Below are 21,952 nucleotides of genomic sequence, written 5' to 3' on the forward strand. Positions count from 1 at the left end.
ATAGAACTATTTAACTAGAATTGAAAGAAGATTTTGATTCAAAGCCTAAGAATCATACGCTAAATCTTGTTCAAGTCTGAGTTCAAGTGATAAGAAAGCTTACATTTTAAGTGACTGCTATGTAAATAACATTTAAAAGCAAAATGGGCCACGCCAATTTTAAAACCAAAGCCTGTTAATGGAATTTGTGTTTAGGAAGCCCCACTATATTGGTCTTGGACCTAATGTCTCACGAAGACCAGCAGTGATCTGTACTGGCTGAGAATGAGATAAATGTCAATTTTTCTTGTCATTAAGCTGATGGCTGCATTGACAACCTTCATGGACACTGGTAGCCAAGAGGGAAATTTAGAAGGTTGTAGAAACAGAGAAATCAAAGTAAGTTTGAACTGCAGTTTTTAAAATAAATTTATTTATTTATTTTTGGCTGCGTTGGGTCTTCATTGCGGTGCGCAGGCTTCTCATTGCGGTGGCTTCTCTTGTTGTGCAGCACGGGCTCTAGGTGCGCGGGCTTCATTAGTTGTGGCACGTGGGCTCAGCAGTTGTGACTTGTGGGCTCTAGAGCACAGGCTCAGTAGTTGTGGTGCATGGGCTTAGTTGCTCCGCAGCATATGGGATCTTCCTGGACCAGGGCTCGAACCTGTGTCCCCTGCATTGGCAGGCGGATTCTTAACCACTGTGCCACCAGGGAAGTCCCTAAACTGCAATTTTTAAAAAAGTTAAACCATCTACATTATTTTTGCCAAAGATGTAGACATGCTTCATTTAACTTATTTCATTTACTTCATTCTTGTTTTCGAGCACATAGTCACACAGTCTTTTTCAGGGAGCATTTGTTCATTTTACATAGTATACATTTAAGGTATCCATTCAGAATTCCGTTCGTTAGGAGTTGACATTAATTATGCTACAGTTGGGGGCAAGTCTCACTGCAATTTCTATGAAGAAATGACTTGTAAGTTTGTAATACACATCCTCCCCAAATTAATATCTGAACCAAGGAGGAAAATTGTTTTTTCTATAAAAGTACAAATAAATCTTATCTAGTTATTAAATATTATAGCACCATTATGTTGCACAATTTTTAGCTCTAAGTTCATGCTCTTTATGATGCTTAAGTCATTCTTTAGAAGTTTGAATTGAAAATTTATTTCTTTTTATTGAAGTATTGTTGATTTACAATGTTGTGTTCGTTTCCAGTGTACAGCAAAGTGATTCAGTTATCATTCATCTAAATTAATTTGCTCTACAATTATTTCAGATGGAATGATCTTTAATTCAGATGTGGTGAAGAGGTCGGAAAAGTGATTTTCACAGGAGGTGATATTAAAAAAAATATTCAGGGAGGCAGGTAGGGTGGAAGGTGGAGTACAGATGTTTGGAAAGGCTCCACAGGGTGGGAGACAAGGAGGGAGAGGGAACTGGAAGCACAGAAGTTAGGTACAGCTGGTGGCGGAGTGCAGGCAGAGCAGGGATTAAATGGAGAGCTAGGCTGCGGCTGCACCTGAAAGGTCTCATGGGCTGCGCTAAGATGTCTGGATTTCTTCCTGTGGACAGTGGGAGTCACTGAGAGGTGCAGTAGTAATTTAATCAGATGTGCTTTTTAGGAAGTTCACCCCAGCTGCCCTTTGGAGAACAGACAGAAGTGGAGGAAGCCAGATGGCGCAGAGACCAGTTAGGATGGGGGTTGATAATCCAGAAGATGGAAGCAGCTTTTCGTGGCCATGACCGTGGAGAGAGATGGATGGAGACAGAAGACTGGTGTTTTCTGGTGGGTTCGACGCAGATGTGTGAAGGAGAGGAAAGAGCCAGTGGTGGTTCCTGGGTCCTGGCTAGGGTGACAGGGTGACAGCGCATCTCCGATCCCTGACTGTGAGGCCCGGTGAATCGTCCCTGTCCCTCTGAGTGGGCCACAGGACTGCCCAAAGTCAGCTGCTGCACCGATGGGCAGAGAGGCTCACGTAACTTGCCCAAGGTCATGCTGCTGGTAAGTGGCAGGGGTGTGCCCTTAACCTCTGGCTGTTTGATTCTAAGTCCTGTGCTCTTTGTACTTCACCAGCTAGTACAATGAGCCTTCCAGGAACTAATACACTCCCAGGCTTCATTAGTTGAAGTTCAGTGCCCAGCACCAGGGAAGTATAGTCTCATTATTCTCTTTCTTCTCCTGCAAATAAACTTGGAAGAATATATTCATTTTGGGGTGCTACATTACGAAAGGGATGCTGACAAACTCGCACGCACGTGGAAAAAAGTGATAGCAATGGTGAAGGTCGTGGCAACGTTGATATGTTACAACTGAGCATGAGTTGTGTGAAGGAAAAATATTGCCTGCCGTATCAGGAAGCAAAGGATGCTGCAGCCATCAAACCATCACATTACAGCCGCCCTGACAGTGAGCCCTGAGGGGACTCAGGATGGAGGCAAGATGCCCCCCATCTAGCAGTCAGCCGCTGCAGCTACCCCCTGATGGTGCCCCCTGAGGAGACTTAGGATGGGAAAGCACAGGATACCAGCCCCAGAGAGCTGAGGTGCACATCAAAGCAATGATCTCAGTGAGCCCAGACTCCTGCATCTTCCCATACACAGAAAATCACTAAGCTCCTTAACTTGAGATGTCTGGTTTTCTTTAATTAACAGGCATCTTTTGATATTCCGACTACCTGGTCTTTGTTGCAGAAACTCCTATGTCTCCCGGCTTCCCCTCTTACTTCTTTGGAGCAGTCCCTCAGAGTGACCTGAGATGCTGAGTCCCAGGCTTAAGTCCTCAGTTTTGTACACCGAATAAAACATAACTTTTAACTTTTAGGTTGTGCTTTTTTTTTTTCAGTCAACAGTTGTAATAATAATAAATGTTGCTATTCCTACAACTGAGAAGGGATGGCCTTGTACAGAGTTGGTTAACTTCAAAAACAGGAAGGCTATGATAGAGAAGAGAAATTAGACTTTTTAGTATGCAGTTGGAGGGCAGATGTTGCAGATAGGAGATGTTTGCTTAATGTAAGAAGTTCTGAAAAATCATGGTTACCCTGAAATGGAATAAAATGCCCCATTGGGTAGCGATTACAATGAATATTTAAGATATTTGAACAACATCAAATGACTACTGGAGCTGATACTGCCTTTCTTCTTTTAGTAAAATAACCCCTTTCCTCCTGCTACCAAGTTTTAGCAGGTATCATGGCGGCCCACTTTTCGTGTCCTCCCCCACAGCTGGGTACCTGGCCGTGGCCACATGACTGAGTTCTTGCTCCTGAGAGGAGAGCAGGAGTTTGCTGCTTGCTTCAAAAAGCATGACTTGCCTTCACTCATCCTCTCTCTCTTCCTATGGGCTGGAATGAGAGGGGAAGAGCTAAGCTAGGGAGCTTTGTCCACACAGGCAAGGATGACACCCTGGTACAAGGCAGAGTAACAAGACGGGTCCCAGGGTTACCTGCTGACCCTGGACCCCTGCCTAACCAGCTACAGTTCCATGAGAGGGAAAGAGAGACATGTTTAGCTGGAGCTTCTGTATTTTTGAGTCTCTCTGTTGGAGTGGCTTAGCCTGGGTCCTAACCAAAAACGATTTTTTGGAGATGTACATAGGATTAAGGTATTATATAAGGGTTTGTAAAAGATGATTTCTATAATAATTGTATATACACACCCCCAGCAAATTTATCTCCTTCGAAAACGAGTTGTCCCAACAGACCACACCATGGTCAAACATAATCAGTCTACTATGTCAGTCACCTCGTTTTCTTAAAGTACCAATGTTCAAAAAAGTCAAGAACTTTTGATCTCCTCCTTTTCTTTTATCCCTTTATCAAGTCTATTCCAAGGCTCATCTTCTTTTCCTTTAGAAAACATCCTCTGCAAAAATACAGTACAGATGATAAAGACATTTTAAAGTTCTCTCTGTGGTTACCTAATCTTAAGGATTGATTTAAAAAAAATACAGAAACGTGATGTATTATTTAGCCTGCCAGTGATAACATTCTTCTTCAGTTATTTATTTTCCCTTAGGGGAGAAAATCAGAAGTCCAGCCCTCACTGAAGTTGAAGATTTGGATAACGCAAATGTTTTGGCTCACAATGTATCAGGAATCCAACATAATTTGGTCAGCACTCCCGGCCAAAAGAATATTCTGATGTATTAAATGGATTTCTAAGTAAAATAAAGTAGCTGAGCTAATGAATTGTGATCCTGGCCTCTGTGCTTGGGTCCTAGGAGGAAATAAGCCAGTGCCAGATGGACCTTTAATTCTGTCTCATAGATATGCCACTTCTATTTCAATTTCCATCTCTCTACTCATGTTTTTCCTCTTACACATAACGCCCTTTCCTCTTACCTCCTAACTTACGCGCACTCTACAGATTCAAGGTTTTGCTCTATAATTTTCCTTCTCTTAATTTATCCAGTAGACTTGTGGTACATAACTCTGAATCTAATGTAGTTGCCGATCGTTGTTCCACATTTCATTTCTATCCACAGTAGCTGCTCTACGTGTCATGTTTTCTTTGGAATTCTTCCTTTTCTAAGCCTATACCAGGTGTTTAATACATAGATTTGAAGCATGGATAATTAAAAGACATGGATCAGGCATTTTTTAAATGATATATTAATTGTCAATGAAGAACAAAATGGAAATCTATTGTCCTGCTGATTAAAAACAATTCATAAGGATGAATGAATGTGGGTTTTCTCACCAAAGGACCTTTCAGAAAAGAAAAGCTTCTGTGCATTTTGAGCTTTGCTATTAGCAGCACTTATACTGAGCATAAAGTCCTCATTCCATATCACGACTGCATAATATGGAAGTTATTAAGAACATCTCTTGGGACTTCCCTGGTGGCACAGTGGTTAAGAATCAGCCTGCCAATGCAGGGGACACAGGTTCGAGCCCAGGTCTGGGAAGATCCCACATGCCGCAGAGCAACTAAGCCTGTGTGCCATGACTACTGAGCCTGTGCTCTAGAGCCCGCGAGCCACAACTACTGAAGCCCGGGTGCTACAACTACTGAGCCCACGTGCCGCAGCTACTGAAGCCTGTGCACCTAGAGCCCGTGCTCTGCAATGAGAAGCCCGCACACCGCAATGAAGAGTAGCCCCTGCTTGCCGCAACTAGAGAAAGCCCGTGCACAGCAACCCAATGCAACCAAAAAAAACAAAAAAACCCAGATCTTTCTCAATATTTTAAAATCCTGGATCAATGAAAAACATCACCATCAGCTTCTCCAGCCCGTCTTTCTTGAGTCTCCTCACATGAACCACATTTTAAACTCTCTTTAGCTCTTGAGTTTTAGCTCCATTAAATTCGTCAACACATTCTTTTTTTTTTTTTCACGTAAAGAGAGAGACAATTACACTTTCTGAACCCTACTACCAACACAGAAAAAAACTAAGATGGAAAACTCATACTACTATTCAACAAATAACTTGTAGAGTCTCTAAAAGCCGTTTCCCTTCAATGCAAAGAAGTAGGAGAAGGTGCATTTCAGCAAAGAGATGTCCGGGATCCGAGGGAAAGTGGAGTTTATTTGAGGCAGTAATATTTCATTGAACTTCTGGAGCCATCGATTCAGAACGACCAGCTCTTTTCTAATTTATAGCGTGTTCTTCATGTCTGGCTGCCTGTTTAGCTGAAGGATCCTGTCCTGGGAGAGAATTCATTTGTCTCCTGGAAGAGTCCCGGAAGGAACCACGTAGGGATGCTGGGATGTGCATTTCAAACAGCATGGAACCCAAAACACTTTTGATGAACAGCAAGATACGTAGGAAAGGATATAATTAATTCAGAACACTCCCCTAACCCTTAATTTTGCAATGTTTCAGCCTAAATATACTTCCTCTTAAGGAACAGAAAAATCTTGAAAGAGAATTTTGAAATATATGGGCTAAACTTTAAAGTACAAAGTAATGAATGCTTACGGGAAACAGAAAGACCTCGGGGAAATCTAGAAATAGACTAACTTAGTAGGACCAGTATTAAATATTTACTTTTTCCCACTGGCTTAGAAAATGACAGATTTTCCCTCTGGCCAGATGGGTCTTGCCCCCTCTGATGTGCGTCTCTTGCTGCGACCCCACCTCCCGATCCCAAGACTGGGAGGCTGGGGACCAAGGTGGCAATGACTTTCAGCTCCCCCTCTCCCTCCATGCAGGCTGCCAGGGGCTGCAAGGAGGTGCTCTGGGCCGCTGTTGATGGAAGCCCTGCTCACGTTTTCTGAAATCCTACGGAGATCGATGCCTAGGCTATTCTCCCTGCCAATCTGTCAGTGGTGTTCTCTGCCCCATTTGTTAACTCAAATCTATCCTGGGATGACAACTTCTGGGAGATGTTGTTAAAGGACTCTCTCCCCTCCCAAGCAAAAAAGAAAAGTATGCATCTTTTGTTCAGCAGCATTTGGGAATGAGGTGTAGAATTAAAATTTCTAGATGTGACCTTTTTCTCTTAAGGTTTATTTTTAAACCACTTTGGGGATGAAGTCTCCTCTGAAATGTATGATATAAATTCCAGCCGGCCTGGGGAGAGTCTGCTGAACGAATGCCCAGCCTCTTGCTATGATCTACGGCTGTCGTTAGGCTCATCAGCCCTTCAACCTGATCAGTAACTACGTCAGGGTCTCAGGCTAGGAACGTGGGGCAGGCTGTCGGGTCTCTACCCAATGTTCCTGGGCTGCAATTCTTCTCAACCTCCTGAACTGCTTTTTACATTTTTTTCTGTCTCCTCTCTACTATTACTACATTATTTATTGACGCTTTTTTTTTTTTTTGGCAAAATCCCTCTGTTCATTATTATTTTTTAGTCTATTACACAATATAGAAGCTCAGAAAAACAAGCTTATATTCTCTATGGCTATTGGTCTGTCCAATCCAGAAAGTTCATGAATCTTAGTGTATATCCTGGGGACACTTAGTGACCCTTTTCTTTTGCTTCTTCATTGATCTCTTGTTTCAGCTGTGTTTCAATTGCTCAGATTCTCAGACGAGGTCCCTTCATACCTATGATACATCTCGTTAGGACCAGATATGGTGTCTTTGGGCTCAGGGCCTGTGTGCAGCTAACGAGCCAAGAAGGTAAAGCAAACCTTACCTTTTTGTAGAGACTCCTCAGATCTCGGTACTGCCACATGCTGTTCAGAACCTGAGATGCGGCCTTGATTACCTTCGGAGAGTGTCTGATAAAGAAAAGACAGGACACGCAAGATGGTGAGCGGGACAGCTGGGCTTCAAATTGACTTGTCAGGAAACAGCAAGAATAAAAAGAATAAAAGCTTCATGGCTTTTCTGGCTCTTTTCTTTCTCCAGACTGGACAGTACAAGGGATGGCTGTCACCAGTCTCCAGCCTCATTCTCACCCACATATCCATGAAGGGGAGAGACAGGAAGGCACTGCAATTGGGCAAAGAATTTTCAAAACGCAAACCCAAGAGCTGTGCATTGCAAATGCAAACCCAAGAGTCAGAAGGCAGATTTAGCACTGGACTACAAAATGGAACAGAAAGAAGAGAAGGATAGCGACTAGGAAAGGCCAGATAAAAGGGTTTTAATGGCAGTGTTGTTTAACACCTGTGTAGTAAGCAAGGAGAAAAAAGATATTCACTTTCTCAACTGAAGTGTGAGAGCACGTATAGCGTTGGCTCCACATGCCTGAGGGGTTACAGGCAATTGTTTTCCGTTTGCTGATGATGCCAAGCCCAAGTGACTGGCATGAAGCTGACGTGTGCACACACTGGCACACACATTCTCTTACATTTATATGGAGGGATGAGCGTGGATAAGCATCTATAAACAAAGCCCTTCATGCAATTAAAGTTCTGTCCTCTGGATCAGAGTGAGAAAGTAAGGTCATGAAAACCTTTGGACTAGCGGTTCTTATCATTTTTTTCGAGTCATGGCTTTGAAATCCCTATGAAACTATAGCTAAATATTTCGCCTTTTGGTTCAGTGCCAACCTGCATCTCAGAACAGACACTAGGTCAATACATCCATGTTGATTAAATTTGATCCAATTCTTGGAAGTCACTTTGACTAGTGGTGAGGGCAACTATTAACTACCTGCGGATTCTTTGTTCCAACGGGCTGGGTCCACAACAGCTGCACAACTGGAGTGGCTACTGTGACACTGTGCCTGATCGCAAGGGCTGGCACACTTTTGCTGTAAAGGGTCAAATAATAAATATTCTGTGATTTGTGGGCCATATGGTCTCGGTCGCAGCTGCTCAACTCTGCCATTGCAGGATGAGAGGAGTCATAAATAACAGACAAAAGAATGGAGGTGGCTGTGTTCTAATCAAGTGTTACTTACAAGAACGGGTGGTGGTGGGGATTTGGCTTGTGGGTTGCAGTTGGCCGACCCCTGGCCTATGTGGTGACTCCTGGAGTTGGGCAGGACATAACCACTCATGAGGACTCCAAGGTGAAGTCCACCCCTGAAGCTGACCCATGGTGCAGTGGCCCACAGATTCCTCAAAGAGAACATCTGAATTGAGATCAAAACTGCTTTTGACATAAAATAGTTTTTAAAATGCAAAGTAAGCAGATGGTTAGATGGGATCAGGTCGAGCTTGGATTTGAAAGCCAGAGCGAATGGATGTGTGAGGACCTGCAAATGAAATGATGGGATGCTAATACATGATCAATTAAATGTCTGCTATTTTCCTGGGTCTTCACGTTTGCAATGTAGACCAACTACGTTTAAGTATTCTTCATCCGTTTACTTACTGGAAACAGTAACAGTCACTCTTACTATTGTTATTGCTGACTTGGAATTCAACTTTGGCTTGTGTTTGAAAATCTCTTAGTTATACCATGTACTTTTAAAAGAAAAAAATACAGAGTTCTTATAAATTTCAAGATTTTTTCTCTATGAGAGATAAGCTGTATTTAAGTAATATACATGTTTTCTTTCACTGAAATGGACAGTTGCTAAATGATTTCACATTTATGCTAGTATCATGCTCTAAATGTATTAAATTCTTTTGATTTAGAGAATTTTAGATCTTTTCATGGATACAGACACAGGTACACTTTATTCTTTTTTTAAAAAACTGAATTATAATTGACCTACAGCACTCTGTCAGTTCCTAGTGATCCGATATCTGTATACATTACAAAATAAATACTGTGATAACTCTGTCACTACACAAAGTTATTACAATATTATTGACTATATTCCCTGTGCTGTATATTTCATCCCTATGAGTCATTTATTTTGCAACTGGAATTTTGTATCTTTTAATCTCCCTCACCTATTTCATTCACTCCCCCCCCAATCCCACCATCCCGCTCTTCTCTGGCAACCACCTGTTTGTCCTCTGTATCTGTGAGTCTGTTTCTGTTTAGTTATGTTTATTCTTTTGTTTTGTAGATTCCAAATACAAGTGAAATCATATGGTATTTGTCTTTCTCTGACTTATTTCACTTAGCATAATACCCTCTAGGTCCATCCATATTGTTGCAAATTACAAGATTTTATTCTTTTTTATGGCCAAGTAATAGTCGTCTCTGTCTCTGTCTCTCTCACTATCTATCTATCTATCTATATATATCTATCTCACATCTTCATTATCCATTCACCTGTCGATAGATACTTAGGCAGTTTCCATATACTGACTATTGTAAATAATGCTGTAATGAACATTGAAGTGCATGTATTTTTTTCTAATTCGTGTTTTTGTTTTCTTTGGAAAAATATACAGAACTAGAATTGCTGGATCATATGGTGGTTCTATTTTTAATTTTTTGAGGACCCTCCATGCTGTTCTCCATAGTGGCTGCACCAATTTACATTCCCACCAACAACATACGAGGGTTCCCTTTCCTCCACATCCTCACCAACACTTGTTATTTTTGTCCTTTTGATGACGGCCATTCTGACAGGTGTGAGGTGATACCTCACTGTGCTTTTGATTTGCATTTCCCTGATGATTAGTGATGCTGAGCATCTTTTCATGTGCCTGTTGGCCATCTGTATGTCTTCTTTGGAAAAATGCCTATTGAGGTCTTCTGCCTATTTTTTAATTGGGTTGTTTTTTGATATATTGAGTTGTATGTTAGATATATATATATATATCTTGGATATATACAACTGGATATTAACACCTTGTTGGTTATATCATTTGTGAATATTCAATAGGTTGTCTTTTCATTTTGTTTATGGTTCCCTTTGCTATGCAAAAGCTTTTAAGTTTAATTAGGTCCCTTTTTTTTATTTTTGCTTTTGTTTCCTTTGCCTGAGGAGACAGACCTCTCAAAATATTGCTATGACTTATGTCAAAGAGTGTCCTGCCTATGTTTTCCTCTAGAAGTTTCAGATTTCCGGTCTTCCATTTAGGCCTTTAATCCATTTTGGGTTTATTTTTGTTTATGGTATTAGAGAATGTTCTAGTTTCATTCTTCTGCATGTAGCTGTTCAGTTTTCCCAGCATCACTTATTGAAGAGACTGTCTTTTTTCGCCATTATATATTCTTGCCTCCTTTGTCATATATTAATTGACCATAAGTGCATGGGTTTTATTTCTGGGCTTTCTATTCTGTTCCATTGATCTATGTGTCTGTTTTTCTGCCAGTACCATACTGTTTTGATGACTGCAGCTTTGTCTGACTGGTAATTTTTTTATATTTTCTAGCTCCTTGTTAAAGTTCTCACTGTGTTCATCTACCCTCTTCCCGAGCTCAGTTAGCATTCTTATTACTCTTGCTTTGAACTCTTTGTCTGGTAAACTATTTATCTCTGTTTCATTAGGGTTGTTTTCCACTGTCTTCTCTTGTGCTTTTGCTTGAAACATATTCCTATGTCTTCTCATTTTGTTCAACATTCTCTGTCTCTATGAAATTAGGTGCAGGAGCTGACTCTTCCAGTCTTGAAGGGGTGTCCTTGTGTGGGAGCATCCCTATGCCACCTGCGTGTGTGCCCAGTGGATGGAGAGATAGCTGGCACAGTAGTGGGAGAGCTGGATCTGAAGTGAGCATGGGTCACGTCTTCCCCTGGGGTGTGCTGGCAGCTACCACCTTGTTGGATGATATGGCTGGAGATGGAGGGGTTAGAGTCAGAGCCAGGTGTGAACCAGGGCCTCTACTGTGCTCAGTGGCAGTTACCACCATATCAGGGGCTGGAGCAGAAGCCCTGAGGGTCTAGTCTGAGCTGGCTCTGTTCTCTCTAAGCGTGCACACTCTCCTTGGTCATGGTGGCCTCCGCTCTAGTGGAGAGCAGTGCTGGAGCAAGAGGGGCTGGAGCAGGTGCCCAGTGTGGGCTGGCATGGTCTTGGGAAACCAGCTAGAGCTCCAGACAGTTTTCAATCTGCTTCCTCTGAGCTATTCCCAGGAGTAAGCAAGTTTGTGCATGGGCTGTTGACAAGGAGTCTTGTTCTCTTATTCTGTAAATCCTACTGGTTTTTAACCAGGTAAGGCAACTTGTCTTCCTGGTGTCTGACCCCAGGGCTGGGGTGCTCAGTGTGTGATATGAACCCCTCGCTGCCCAGGGAGGATCCCTAAGGCCATGATATCTCCTTCTTCTTCTGTGTCCTCTGCTAAGGGCACAGGTCCTGACCCGACCACAACTCCTCCCTTCCTCTGTAGATACAGACTCCGTGTGTATCTTTCTTTACAGACTTGGTTGAAGAAGAGCCTTTCTGCAAGTCTCCAGGTTGCTTTCAGTAGAGTTGCTCCATGTGAAGATGATTTGATGTGTTTTTTGGGGGAAGGTGGGCTTGGTTTCCTCCTACTCCACCATCTTGATCTCCCTCCTCCACATTTAATATTTTTTACTTCCTATTTTGTACCTTTTTTTGTTTTGTATATCCCTTAACTACTTATTGTGGTTATAGATGATTTTACTACTTCTGCTTTCTAACCTTCCTACTGGCTTTATAAGTGGTTTATCTACTAGCTTTACTGTATATATATATATATATATTTTGTGTGTGTGTGTGTGTGTGTGGTATGCGGGCCTCTCACTGTTGTGGCCCCTCCCATTGTGGAGCGCAGGCTCAGCGGCCATGGCTCACAGGCCTAGCTGCTCCGTGGCATGTGGGATCTTCCCGGACCGGGGCACGAACCCATGTCCCCTGCATCGGCAGGTGGACTCTCAACCACTGCACCACCAGGGAAGCCCTTTACTGTATATTTATCAATGATATTTTTCCTTCTGTAATTTTCATATTTCTACTTGTGGTCTTGTCTTTTCCACTTAGAGAAGTTCCGTTAACATTTCTTGCAAATCTGGTTTAGTGGTGCTGAACTCTTTTAGCTTTTTCTTGCCTGTAAAACTCAAATCTGAATGATAATCTTGGTGGATAGAGTATTCTGGGTTGTAGCAGTTTTTTCCTTTCATCGCTGTGAATATATCATGTCACTCTCTTCTGGTCCGCAAAGTTTCTGTGGAAAAGTCAGCTGAGAGTCCCATGGGAGTTCCCTTGTACATACTTAGTTGCTTTTCCCTTGCTGCTTTTAAGATTCTCTCTTTCTCTTTAATTTTTTCCATCTTAATTACAATGTGTCTTGGTGAGGACCTCTTTGGCTTCATCTTGTTTGGGACTTGCTGTACTTCCTGGACCTGGGTGTCTTTTTTCTTTCCCAGGTTAGAGAAGTTTTCAGCTATTATCCCTTCAAACAAGTTCTCTGCCCCTTTCTCTCTCTCTCCTTCTGGATCCCTACAATGTGAATACTAGTATGCTTAATGCTGTTCCAAAGGTATCTTAAACTATCCTCATTTAAAATTTTTCTTGTATTTGGTGAGCTTGGTTGAATTCCACTACTCTGTCTTCCAGTCTGCTGATCCATTCCTCTGTATCATCTAATCTACTATTGATTCTTTCTAGTGTATTTTTTATTTCAGTTATTGTATTCTTCAGTTCTGTTTAGTTCTTCTTTACATTTCCCAACTCTCTGTTAAACTTCTCACTGTGCTCATTCTTCTCCTGAGCATCTTTATGATCATTACCTTGAACTCTTTATTGAGTTGATTGTTTATTTCTATTTCACTTAGTTCTTCTTCTGGAGTTTTAGTTTTCCTTTATTTGCAACATATTCCTCTGTCACTTTGCTTTATTCTCCGTCTTTATTTCTATGTATCAAGTAGGTCTGTTACGTTTCCTGATCTTGGAGAAGTGGTCTTATGTAGGAGATGTCTCATGGGGCCCAGCAGCACGCTCTCCTCTGGTCACAGAGATGTATGCTCTAGGGGTGTCCCCTTTGTGGTCTGTGTGGGTCCTTCTTTTGTGGTAGGGCCAACTACTGTGGGTGCACTGGTAGGGGGGCTGGCCCCTGGTCCAGTTGGCTGCCAGGCCCTGCCTTGTGTGGAGGCTGCTGGCTTGCTGGTGGGCAGGGCTGGGTACTGACACAGCCAGCTGCTCGATGTAGGGGGTCCCGGGACTGGGGCTGACTGGCTGGTGGGCAGGTAAGCCTCTGGTGCTAACAGACTAGAGGGAGGACTCCTAAAGGCACTTGCTAGCACCAGTGTCCTCATGGTAGAACTAGCTCCCCAAAATGCCTGCTGCTAGCATCTCGGTCCCCAGGGCGGGGGAGTCTCAGTTGCCTCCTGCCTCTCTGAGAGGCTCTCTAAGATCGGCAAGGGTCTGACCCAGGCTGTTTTCAAACTGCTGCCTCTGCACGCTCTGTTTTGAGGTATGTGAGATTTTGCGTGAGCCCTTTAAGAGCGGAGTCTGTGTCTCCTATGGCATCCCTCCAGCTCTCCCATCTGGGGGCTTGTCTTCCTGGTGCTGGCGAGCCCGATGTAGGCTCCTTGGGGAGAACCTCTGCAACTGTGATGATCCTCACATGTTATTCTTATATAATCAATGCTGAGCAAAGATTAAATGCTATGTTTTGCTGTAGTGTATCACCACTAGCTAGATATGTAGCTATGACAAAAGTCAAGCAACTCTAGAGAAATACGTATTAATAATATTCAGGTAGCGATAATATAGTTGAAACATACTTAGTATGCAAAAATTCCTCTGATGGTGTAATTTTTTTTCTACTCCTTGCTTAGTTACAAAATAGAAAGAGACTGTGAATACGTAATGAATAGCAGCTTTTAACCTCTCAATTAAAATGCCAATACATCACAGTGTTATAAAAAACTGATGAAGGTCAAAGAAACATCACTTTCTTTTTAGACTTTAATTTTGATTCATCCACTAGACTGGTCCCATGCAGCGTCTACTTGAAAAACTATAACTATTGATTGAAGGACTTGAACAACTGAGTACCTCTTATGTGACAAGTGATTATAACTTCAGCCACAAACAGAGCTCCTTACTGACAAGTAACAGTCGAGGCTGTTAAATGGCTTTTCTGTCTTATGACAAAATACAGTGACACACTCAACACTATTTCCTACATAACTGTTAAAATCTGAAAAAATACAAATGTACTTTTGAAACAGATGGACTTGTCCATATTGCATGTTTAAAATGATGTGAAAAGAATAAGTTATCAAGACTTAAAATGGTAAGTCTGAAAGACTCCTGTGAGAGTCATTAATGATTACACAATGTCTGATCTTCACCAGAGGTGTCAAATTAGGGGCGGCTGAAAATTTCAGTTGATGCCATTCATTGTGGGTGTTCAGCACGGCCATTCCAGCCGCAGGATTCCAGAATAATTCTTCCAGTGTATTGGCAAAACATGGTGAGCTATACAGTTCAAACAGACTGTGATTGGCAACGTGCCAGGCTGACTCATTAGTATCACGGCATATTTAAGCTTGTGTATGTCTAGAAATAAAACCTATAAATATGTTAAAGGCAGAATCATAGCCTCGTAGGTTTTTTCATCTGTGTTTTCTCATGCGATCTCAAGTTAAAAGTTTGAATAATTTTTTGAGGAGGGCAAGTTTGCAAGCATTTTATAACTTAACTAGAGCCAACTGATATCCCTCCCTTTTCCAATTATTAAATCATCTCCAATTCCAAAAATTCTATTTTCAATAACGTGTTTCTATTTTGTTCAAACCCGTCTAGAAGGCCATGGGAGTCTCAGTGCCTACCCTCATGACAGAATTGAGTGATAAATGGTGAGTTTAGTGGTAAGATCCAGAGCAATTCTTCTGGATTCATTTTAAGAGCAGTGAGAAGTAATAATCAAATTGAAGTGTAGGTGGCTGACAAGGTTATCTCCAGTTATAAAAACCTTGTTTTGATCCCCAAATTAGTCACTAAATATAAAAGAGATAAACCACATAAAATAGTGGATGAGACTGACTAAGCAGGAGAGTTATAACTGGGAAGATGCTTGACTCAAAGCAATTCCACACTTCTTACTAAATTCATAAATCCAGACTGCTAACACTGGGGAAAAAAGATAAACAATGACATGAAATGAGTATCCCATAAAGAAATTTTCAGTCAGTTTAAAGCACAGATTTGAGATTATTTGTAATGAAAGGAATCTCCCATTAACAATAATCCAGATGGGAACAGACTGAACAGGACTATTTTCTGGATGGGCAATGTGGATATATACTGTTTCATAGATGGTTTCCACAAATGAGTTTTTAATTAGTTTCATCAAATAATTTTCTTTGACCACAGGACTGATAAAAGCATCTCTTCTCTTTAAGGTCCAGTAGGGATGCTCACACAGATGGAAGGAATTAATGTGACCACCTCCCACAGCTCTACTGTCTTACGATTCAGAGAAAACACTTTCGTCTTGGAATGTCCCATGAATATAGACAAATATATCAGAGAGTTTTTGTGGACGATGGTTTTACTGTGTGAGCATGTGTGTTTGCTTAAGAAAAGCATCAACATATTAAGTTCTTAATGCTCAAAACAGGTAAGCGTTTCAATTAGAGATTCCAAAGGTCTACTGAAGCTATATAAAACAGAAAACCACGTGGCTTCCTGCCTATGTAGAAGAGCATTTTACCGTAAGTATTATAAGATATAATTCAAGCCATCCATCTACACTGCACAATTATTACACGAGTCCAGAGGGGCTTCTCTGTACTTGATATAGGAAAGTATTCAAATCCTAATCCTGAATTGTTCACTGAACCTATTTGGAGGTCTCAGGGTGCTTAAACAGAAGCCCTGAAACTTCACTTATTATGCAATGAAAATACCTTGAATTAAATGAGAGAATTTCCAAAAAGTCTTAAAGTGCATCCTTCACAGCTTTTAATAATAGGAGAAAAATTATTCAGCGTTTAGATATAAAGGAATGGAGGGGTGTGGCCAGGAATGCAAAGTCAAGGAGTAGGCCCTTGATAACAAAAGGTTTACCCTTTTAATCTTACTTGATTACATTGAGGGACTTCCAGGAGGCAAAACTGAATTAAGGTAAGTGAATGTTTTTGTAAAATTGACAGCTCGCTGATATACTGACACTGTGGCTTGTGAAGATATGTTTTGGTTACACAGAGTAAGATACCATCGATTCTTAAATCAAACTGGGGACATTCCTGTTTCTGGCGGTGCCGCTCCTTTGACATGAGCCTTTTCTCTCTTTATTCCATTGGCATAAAAGCCCTCCTTCCTCACTGCCTCTATCCCCTCTGCCCCAGAAATTTCTATTCAGTCTTTAAGACTTGATTATTACTTCTTTTAGGAAATATTTTATGACAGCCCCTCCCTCAGTTTTAGATTGGAAACTATGAGCACAGTGACTTGTTAAATTCAATAATTTGTCCCAAAGGCACAGCTGGTAAGGGAGGGTGCTGGCTGGACACTGATTTCTCTCTGACTCCATCCCACTGTTTTCTCCCCCATCCTCCCTGACTTGCTAAGCAGAACTGAAGAGGCACAGAACAAAAGGATGTGGATCCATCATCAACACTTGGACTTGCAGCCGCAGAGGAACAGCTGCCACCAAATACCTTCATGAATCAGGGTCGTCTCTTCCGTACGGAAGGAACTTGCTAGTCACTAGACTGGACGCTGGATTGTCAAGCCTATCTTACTAACATCCCAGGACTCACCAAGTCATGAGTTATTTATCAAATCAAAATTATTAGTAAGATCAGCTTTCCTTGTGTGGGGGGAAACTGGAAGACTGGAAACTATCTGCTGTTTCTCTTGATTATCAGACACCAGAGTGCTTCCCAGTGACATTCAGTGGTGTTACCCATACCCAGGGGATGCTGGGCACACTTAGAACCGATTCTACCAATACCAATTCTCTGTGATAGGAAGTCACCGTCTGACTTACTTGTCTCCTTTGCTTTTGGAGATGCCGACCAACTTCTCGATGCCGCCAGCGTCCCGTAAGGCCTTGGCGTTCTCCATGTTCTTGGTGATCACCTCGTGCAGGGTGCAGCACACGGCTGTCACCGTGTCGTCCGACATGGCCTTGCTCGCCGCGTTGCTGCTGTTATTCCCGCCTGGAAGCCGATGGACCAGGTCTCGCATGGCGTATTTGCCTTTGGAAAAGAAAACGAAGGGAAGAGCTGAAATGTGGTCAAAACTGAGGAAGAGTGTGGAGGGAGAGGTGTAGACGGGGGTGAAAAAGAGAACACAAGAGGCCACGTTAATGCAGTGTTGTCTGTTCCCCGTCACTGATTATTCTTTATGGGGTAACCGTGGACACATACACAGAGAAAACGGTATTTCTTCACAGCAAATGTACGGACTTTTGGTACTGGATGGATGTGGGACTGACTCTTTGGACAAGTTATTTCATGCCTCTGAGCCTCAGCTTTTTAAATTGCGAAGCAAGAATAATGGTACCTCCCTTACAAGGCTGTTGCGAAGAAATGTGTGGGAAGCACTTAACACACAGTGATGACTCTGGACTCAGGACTCAGTAGAAGTTAGCAATCAGTGGGTTCCTGCTTGCTATTCACAGAAGTCAGGAAAACATAGGGTAATTCTAACATAACCTCAAGAATGCCTTGACGGGAGCTATGTTGGGACTTGTATTGTTTAACAAATAAGAGTCAAAACACAAAAATGTATGTATATATGACATCTGCATTCTGGTCCCTATAAAGCAAAGAGAAACATTTAAAGCGGGGAGAGAAACTTTACAAACAATATATAAAACTAGGTGTCCTTTGAACTAGGGTAACTGGATGATCGATCTGTCTCTCTGATGGGATTTTATTGAATGGTTCTACCATATAACATTTACTAATTTGACATGTTTTACTTCCCATGGAAAAAATAAGATAAAATGCAACTTTGCTTCCTTAATTCACTTTATCATTATTAATCATGCTACTCCCCATGATAGAGGTACTTATAATGACATCTTTATGGAATACTTTTAGTTTACAAAGCCATTTAGGCATTACCAATAACCCTGCAAGACAATTAATTCATCCCACCTGCAGCTTCCAGTTCTGTTCCATTAATTTACTTCTGGAACTAAGTAGAGGAATGCCTGTAGCAAAGTTGCCTGTTCCTAAATTTTTCAGGTGGAATCGGCATGTGTCCAAAGTTAAATTCCTGTCTTGTCTCCCATCCCCCAATTAGACATATTTAGGCAGCTCCTAAAAGCCATTTAAATATTTTTCCTCCTTATAGGTCTCTAAAGGATAACTTCTTTTGCTGTTTAATTCTCTGGCACGTGGTGCTTGGGGGGCAGGAAATGGAACCATGGAAGGAGGCAATGACATCTTAATTCCAGGCAGTAATAAATAAAACATAAGACTTTGTAATTTTGGTATCTGCTTTTATCCTATGTTTAGGTGGCTTATTTTAGCTTGGATGAAAAAAAAAAATGCTGATGTCTAAATTACCGAAATAGGAAAGTGTCTTCATTCACTTGACGACAGCTGAGAAGTGTCTGACAAAAATGGTTTGCCTGAAAACCCCCAAATGTAGCATATTTATTTTCCAATGACAGCACTTAAAACAGGTTGGAGAAGATCCTCTGTACACGATAGTCCTCTGAGCACCTGGCTTTACCTACTCATCATTAAATCACACTCAGCTCGGGCTATGAGTTTAGTTGAGCTCAGCAGGCTGGCGACTTTATCATTAACCCCGCACAAACCACTGTCAGACCAACTTGAATTCACAGAAGTGAGAAGATGGGCGCATTCTTTATCAGGGAAGTGATGGAGGAAGGAAGCAGCAAACTCTCTCAATCCTTGTGCATACAGGGGCATCCCCACTCCTGAATGAGCACAGAAGACTGGTTGTGTGGCCTTGCACATCATCAACATTGAAAGCAAAAATGAGGAGAGGGAGAGGATTAGGCTAGAGCATTTTTTTTTTAGTTTTTGTTATCATCATTTAAAAAATTACAGGTTTCCCTGGTGGCGCAGTGGTTGACAATCTGCCTGCCAATGCAGGGGACACGGGTTCGAGCCCTGGTCTGGGAAGATCCCACATGCCGCGGAGCAACTAGGCCCGTGAGCCACAACTACTGAGCCTGCGCGTCTGAAGCCTACGCTCCGCAACAAGAGAGGCCGTGATAGCGAGAGGCCTGTGCACCGCGATGAAGAGGGGCCCCCATTTGCCGCAACTAGAGAAAGCCCTCGCACAGAAACGAAGACCCGACACAGCCATTAATAAATAAATAAAAATTTAAAAATTACAACAGACTTGAAAGTGTGGTTTCATCTTACACAGCTTCCCAACCCGTGAGCCCTGAATGAGAAGCAAGGTGTCCGCATGATGTTCAAGGGGCAGGAGCCACCACGTTCCCCAGAGCAGCCTCTTCGACTTGCCCCAGTGTGCTGGACGAATACTGTCGAATGTGCTCCCCGGTGTGGAAAACGGCAGGAGTCACTGCCATATATGTATGGGCACAGGGACATCAAGAGCACCTGGGGCTCAGCAGTGCTTTGGGAGGCTATGAGGGTGCAGAGGAAGAGAGCGTAAGTGTACAGGCCTCACCCTGTGGATGAGCCTGCCAGGAAACAGAGGAGCTTCCTGTCTTAGAACGGGTGCCGCCAACCACTGCAGACTGAAGACCTCCCTCCTCCCTCTGCATTTAACTTCGGTTAAAAATAAGTAAATAATATGACACAGCCTAACATCACAGAGCGACTCATACTGATCATACCACCTAGCAGGTGACTAATATTTCAGGACAAGAGCAAGGAACTTGTGACTACAAAGACCTGGCCCTGAGGGGATCAGGAAAAGAAGAGCAGCCATGATGGAGAGTCCTCAGACAAGGCTTCGAGCCCAGTGAAACGGTGGTGGTAACGCAGGGGAAGAGGATTCAGAAATTTCTAGCGGGGATAATGAGGTGGGTAGCGGAAACCAAGTGAATTCAGAAACTTAATAATAATGGACAAGTTGGATTTCTATTTTATTTTTCCACACAAAAGAAAACATGCTCAGCAATTCCCTGGTGGTCCAGCGGTTAGGACTTGGTGCTTTCACTGCCGGGACCCGGGTTCAATCCCTGATCAGGGAACTTACATCCTACAAGCCGCACGGTACGGCCAAAAAAAAAAAAACATGCACAACTAGTAAACATCATATGGGAGAGACAAACTGGTCATCAGGTTCAAAAGACACTTAGATTTGGGAAAACAAAGTGAATACCTTGCCACCATTGGGAACCAAGGTGCTTTCCATTATCCACTCTCACTGGCATCACATGTTACAAAAGAAAAGCATGTTGCTCCAAGATTCAGACAGATGCTCCCTGAGATGAAAACAAAACAAAAACAACTCCACCACCACCACCAACTAAAGGTCACTCTGTCTTGCTCAAATTCTCAACAGAAATGAATCCTCGGGCCATTTCTTTGAAGTTACTTAGTCTCTCATGAAAACAACTTTATCTTTGACATGTGTAATACTGATATGAGATGACTACTGGACATATGACAATTGTGTAAAAAAAAACTACTGTTCCTATCAGTGACAGACTAACTGTAACCTTGTAACTTTGCTACCCTTCCTGCCCTGTGTGTGGGCAGGCGTGTTTGTAAATTACAATTAAAAACTATTTTCTCTTTATGTTTCATTTTGGGGTCTTCTGTTCAGAGTGGGTGGGCATGTGGAGGCTTCTGGATGGACTCAGGGGACCTAACAAACTGTGTTGCCCTAGAGCGGTGCTCCTTGCTGAGCTCCTGTACACATAAGACCTGGTAGGAATTTCACGATGAGGTAACAGAGCTTTGCTCTCGCTGACTGTGCCTGTTTCTGTTTCTATTTCAGCACTCAGCCTATTCCTGGTATTGATTTGCGCACTACCCCTTGGTTTCTCCACTGGTGGGGGCAGTATTGAGTAGTGAGTGGTTTTATGGGCTAACCACCTGTGATCTTGAGTCCTTTCCTAAACCGATTGTATATCACTCTGGATCGTTCATATGGTCCTCTGTATAACTGGTCTTTGTGATGCACTATGGTAAACTCAAATCTCTCAAACCAACGTTAGAGGAAAGAGGTTAAAAAAAAAATGTCAGCCGAGAACAGCCCTGGATCAGGAATACAACAACTCCTTTGTCTCTGAGGTCTTAGTGCATCTTTGGCTTCCCTGTTTCTGGAGATGCTAAAACTTACCTGTGAGTTTTTGCTGAGTTGCTCTAAACTAATTTTTTTTCTTCCATTTTTTATGGTGGCAAAATACACATAATAAAAATGTATCATCTTATCTACTTTTAAGTGTACAGTTCAGTGATATTGATTAAATTCATATTGTTGTGCAACCGTCACCACCACGTATCTCCAGAACTCTTTTCATCTTGCAAAACTACAATTCTATTAAACTCTACTAAACCATTAGACAATAACTCCCCACCCCCATCCAGTAACAACCAACGTGCTACTTTCCATCTCTATGATTTTGACAACTCTTAAGTATCTTATATAAGTGGACCCATACAGTGTGTCTTTATTTTGCTCAGCAATAATGTCTTCAAGCTTCATTCATATTGTAGAATATATCAGACTATCCCTTTTTTTTTTTTAGTCTGGATAATACTCCCCTGTATGCATATACCACATTCTGCTTATCCATTCATCTGTTGGTGGACACTTGGGTTGCTTCCTTATTTCAGTTATTGTGAACGATGCTACTATGAACAGAGGTGTACAAATATCCTTTCTCTTTTGA

General features: G+C 42.1%; 1 protein-coding gene across 1 annotated transcript in view; it reads right to left on the minus strand.

Moving 5' to 3' along the window:
• The window catches only part of CTNND2 (catenin delta 2), a 776,118-nt gene that overhangs the window by 37,180 nt on the left and 716,986 nt on the right, over positions 1–21,952 (minus strand). The window contains exons 16-17 of the mRNA XM_073802014.1: positions 17,138–17,348; positions 7,074–7,158 (exon numbers count right to left, since the gene is read on the minus strand). Of these exons, the coding sequence (XP_073658115.1) occupies positions 7,074–7,158; positions 17,138–17,348 (296 nt within the window). The remainder of the gene's footprint in view (positions 1–7,073; positions 7,159–17,137; positions 17,349–21,952) is intronic.

This window comes from Tursiops truncatus, chromosome 3 (assembly GCF_011762595.2).
Source record: "Tursiops truncatus isolate mTurTru1 chromosome 3, mTurTru1.mat.Y, whole genome shotgun sequence".
Classification (NCBI taxonomy): domain Eukaryota; kingdom Metazoa; phylum Chordata; class Mammalia; order Artiodactyla; family Delphinidae; genus Tursiops; species Tursiops truncatus.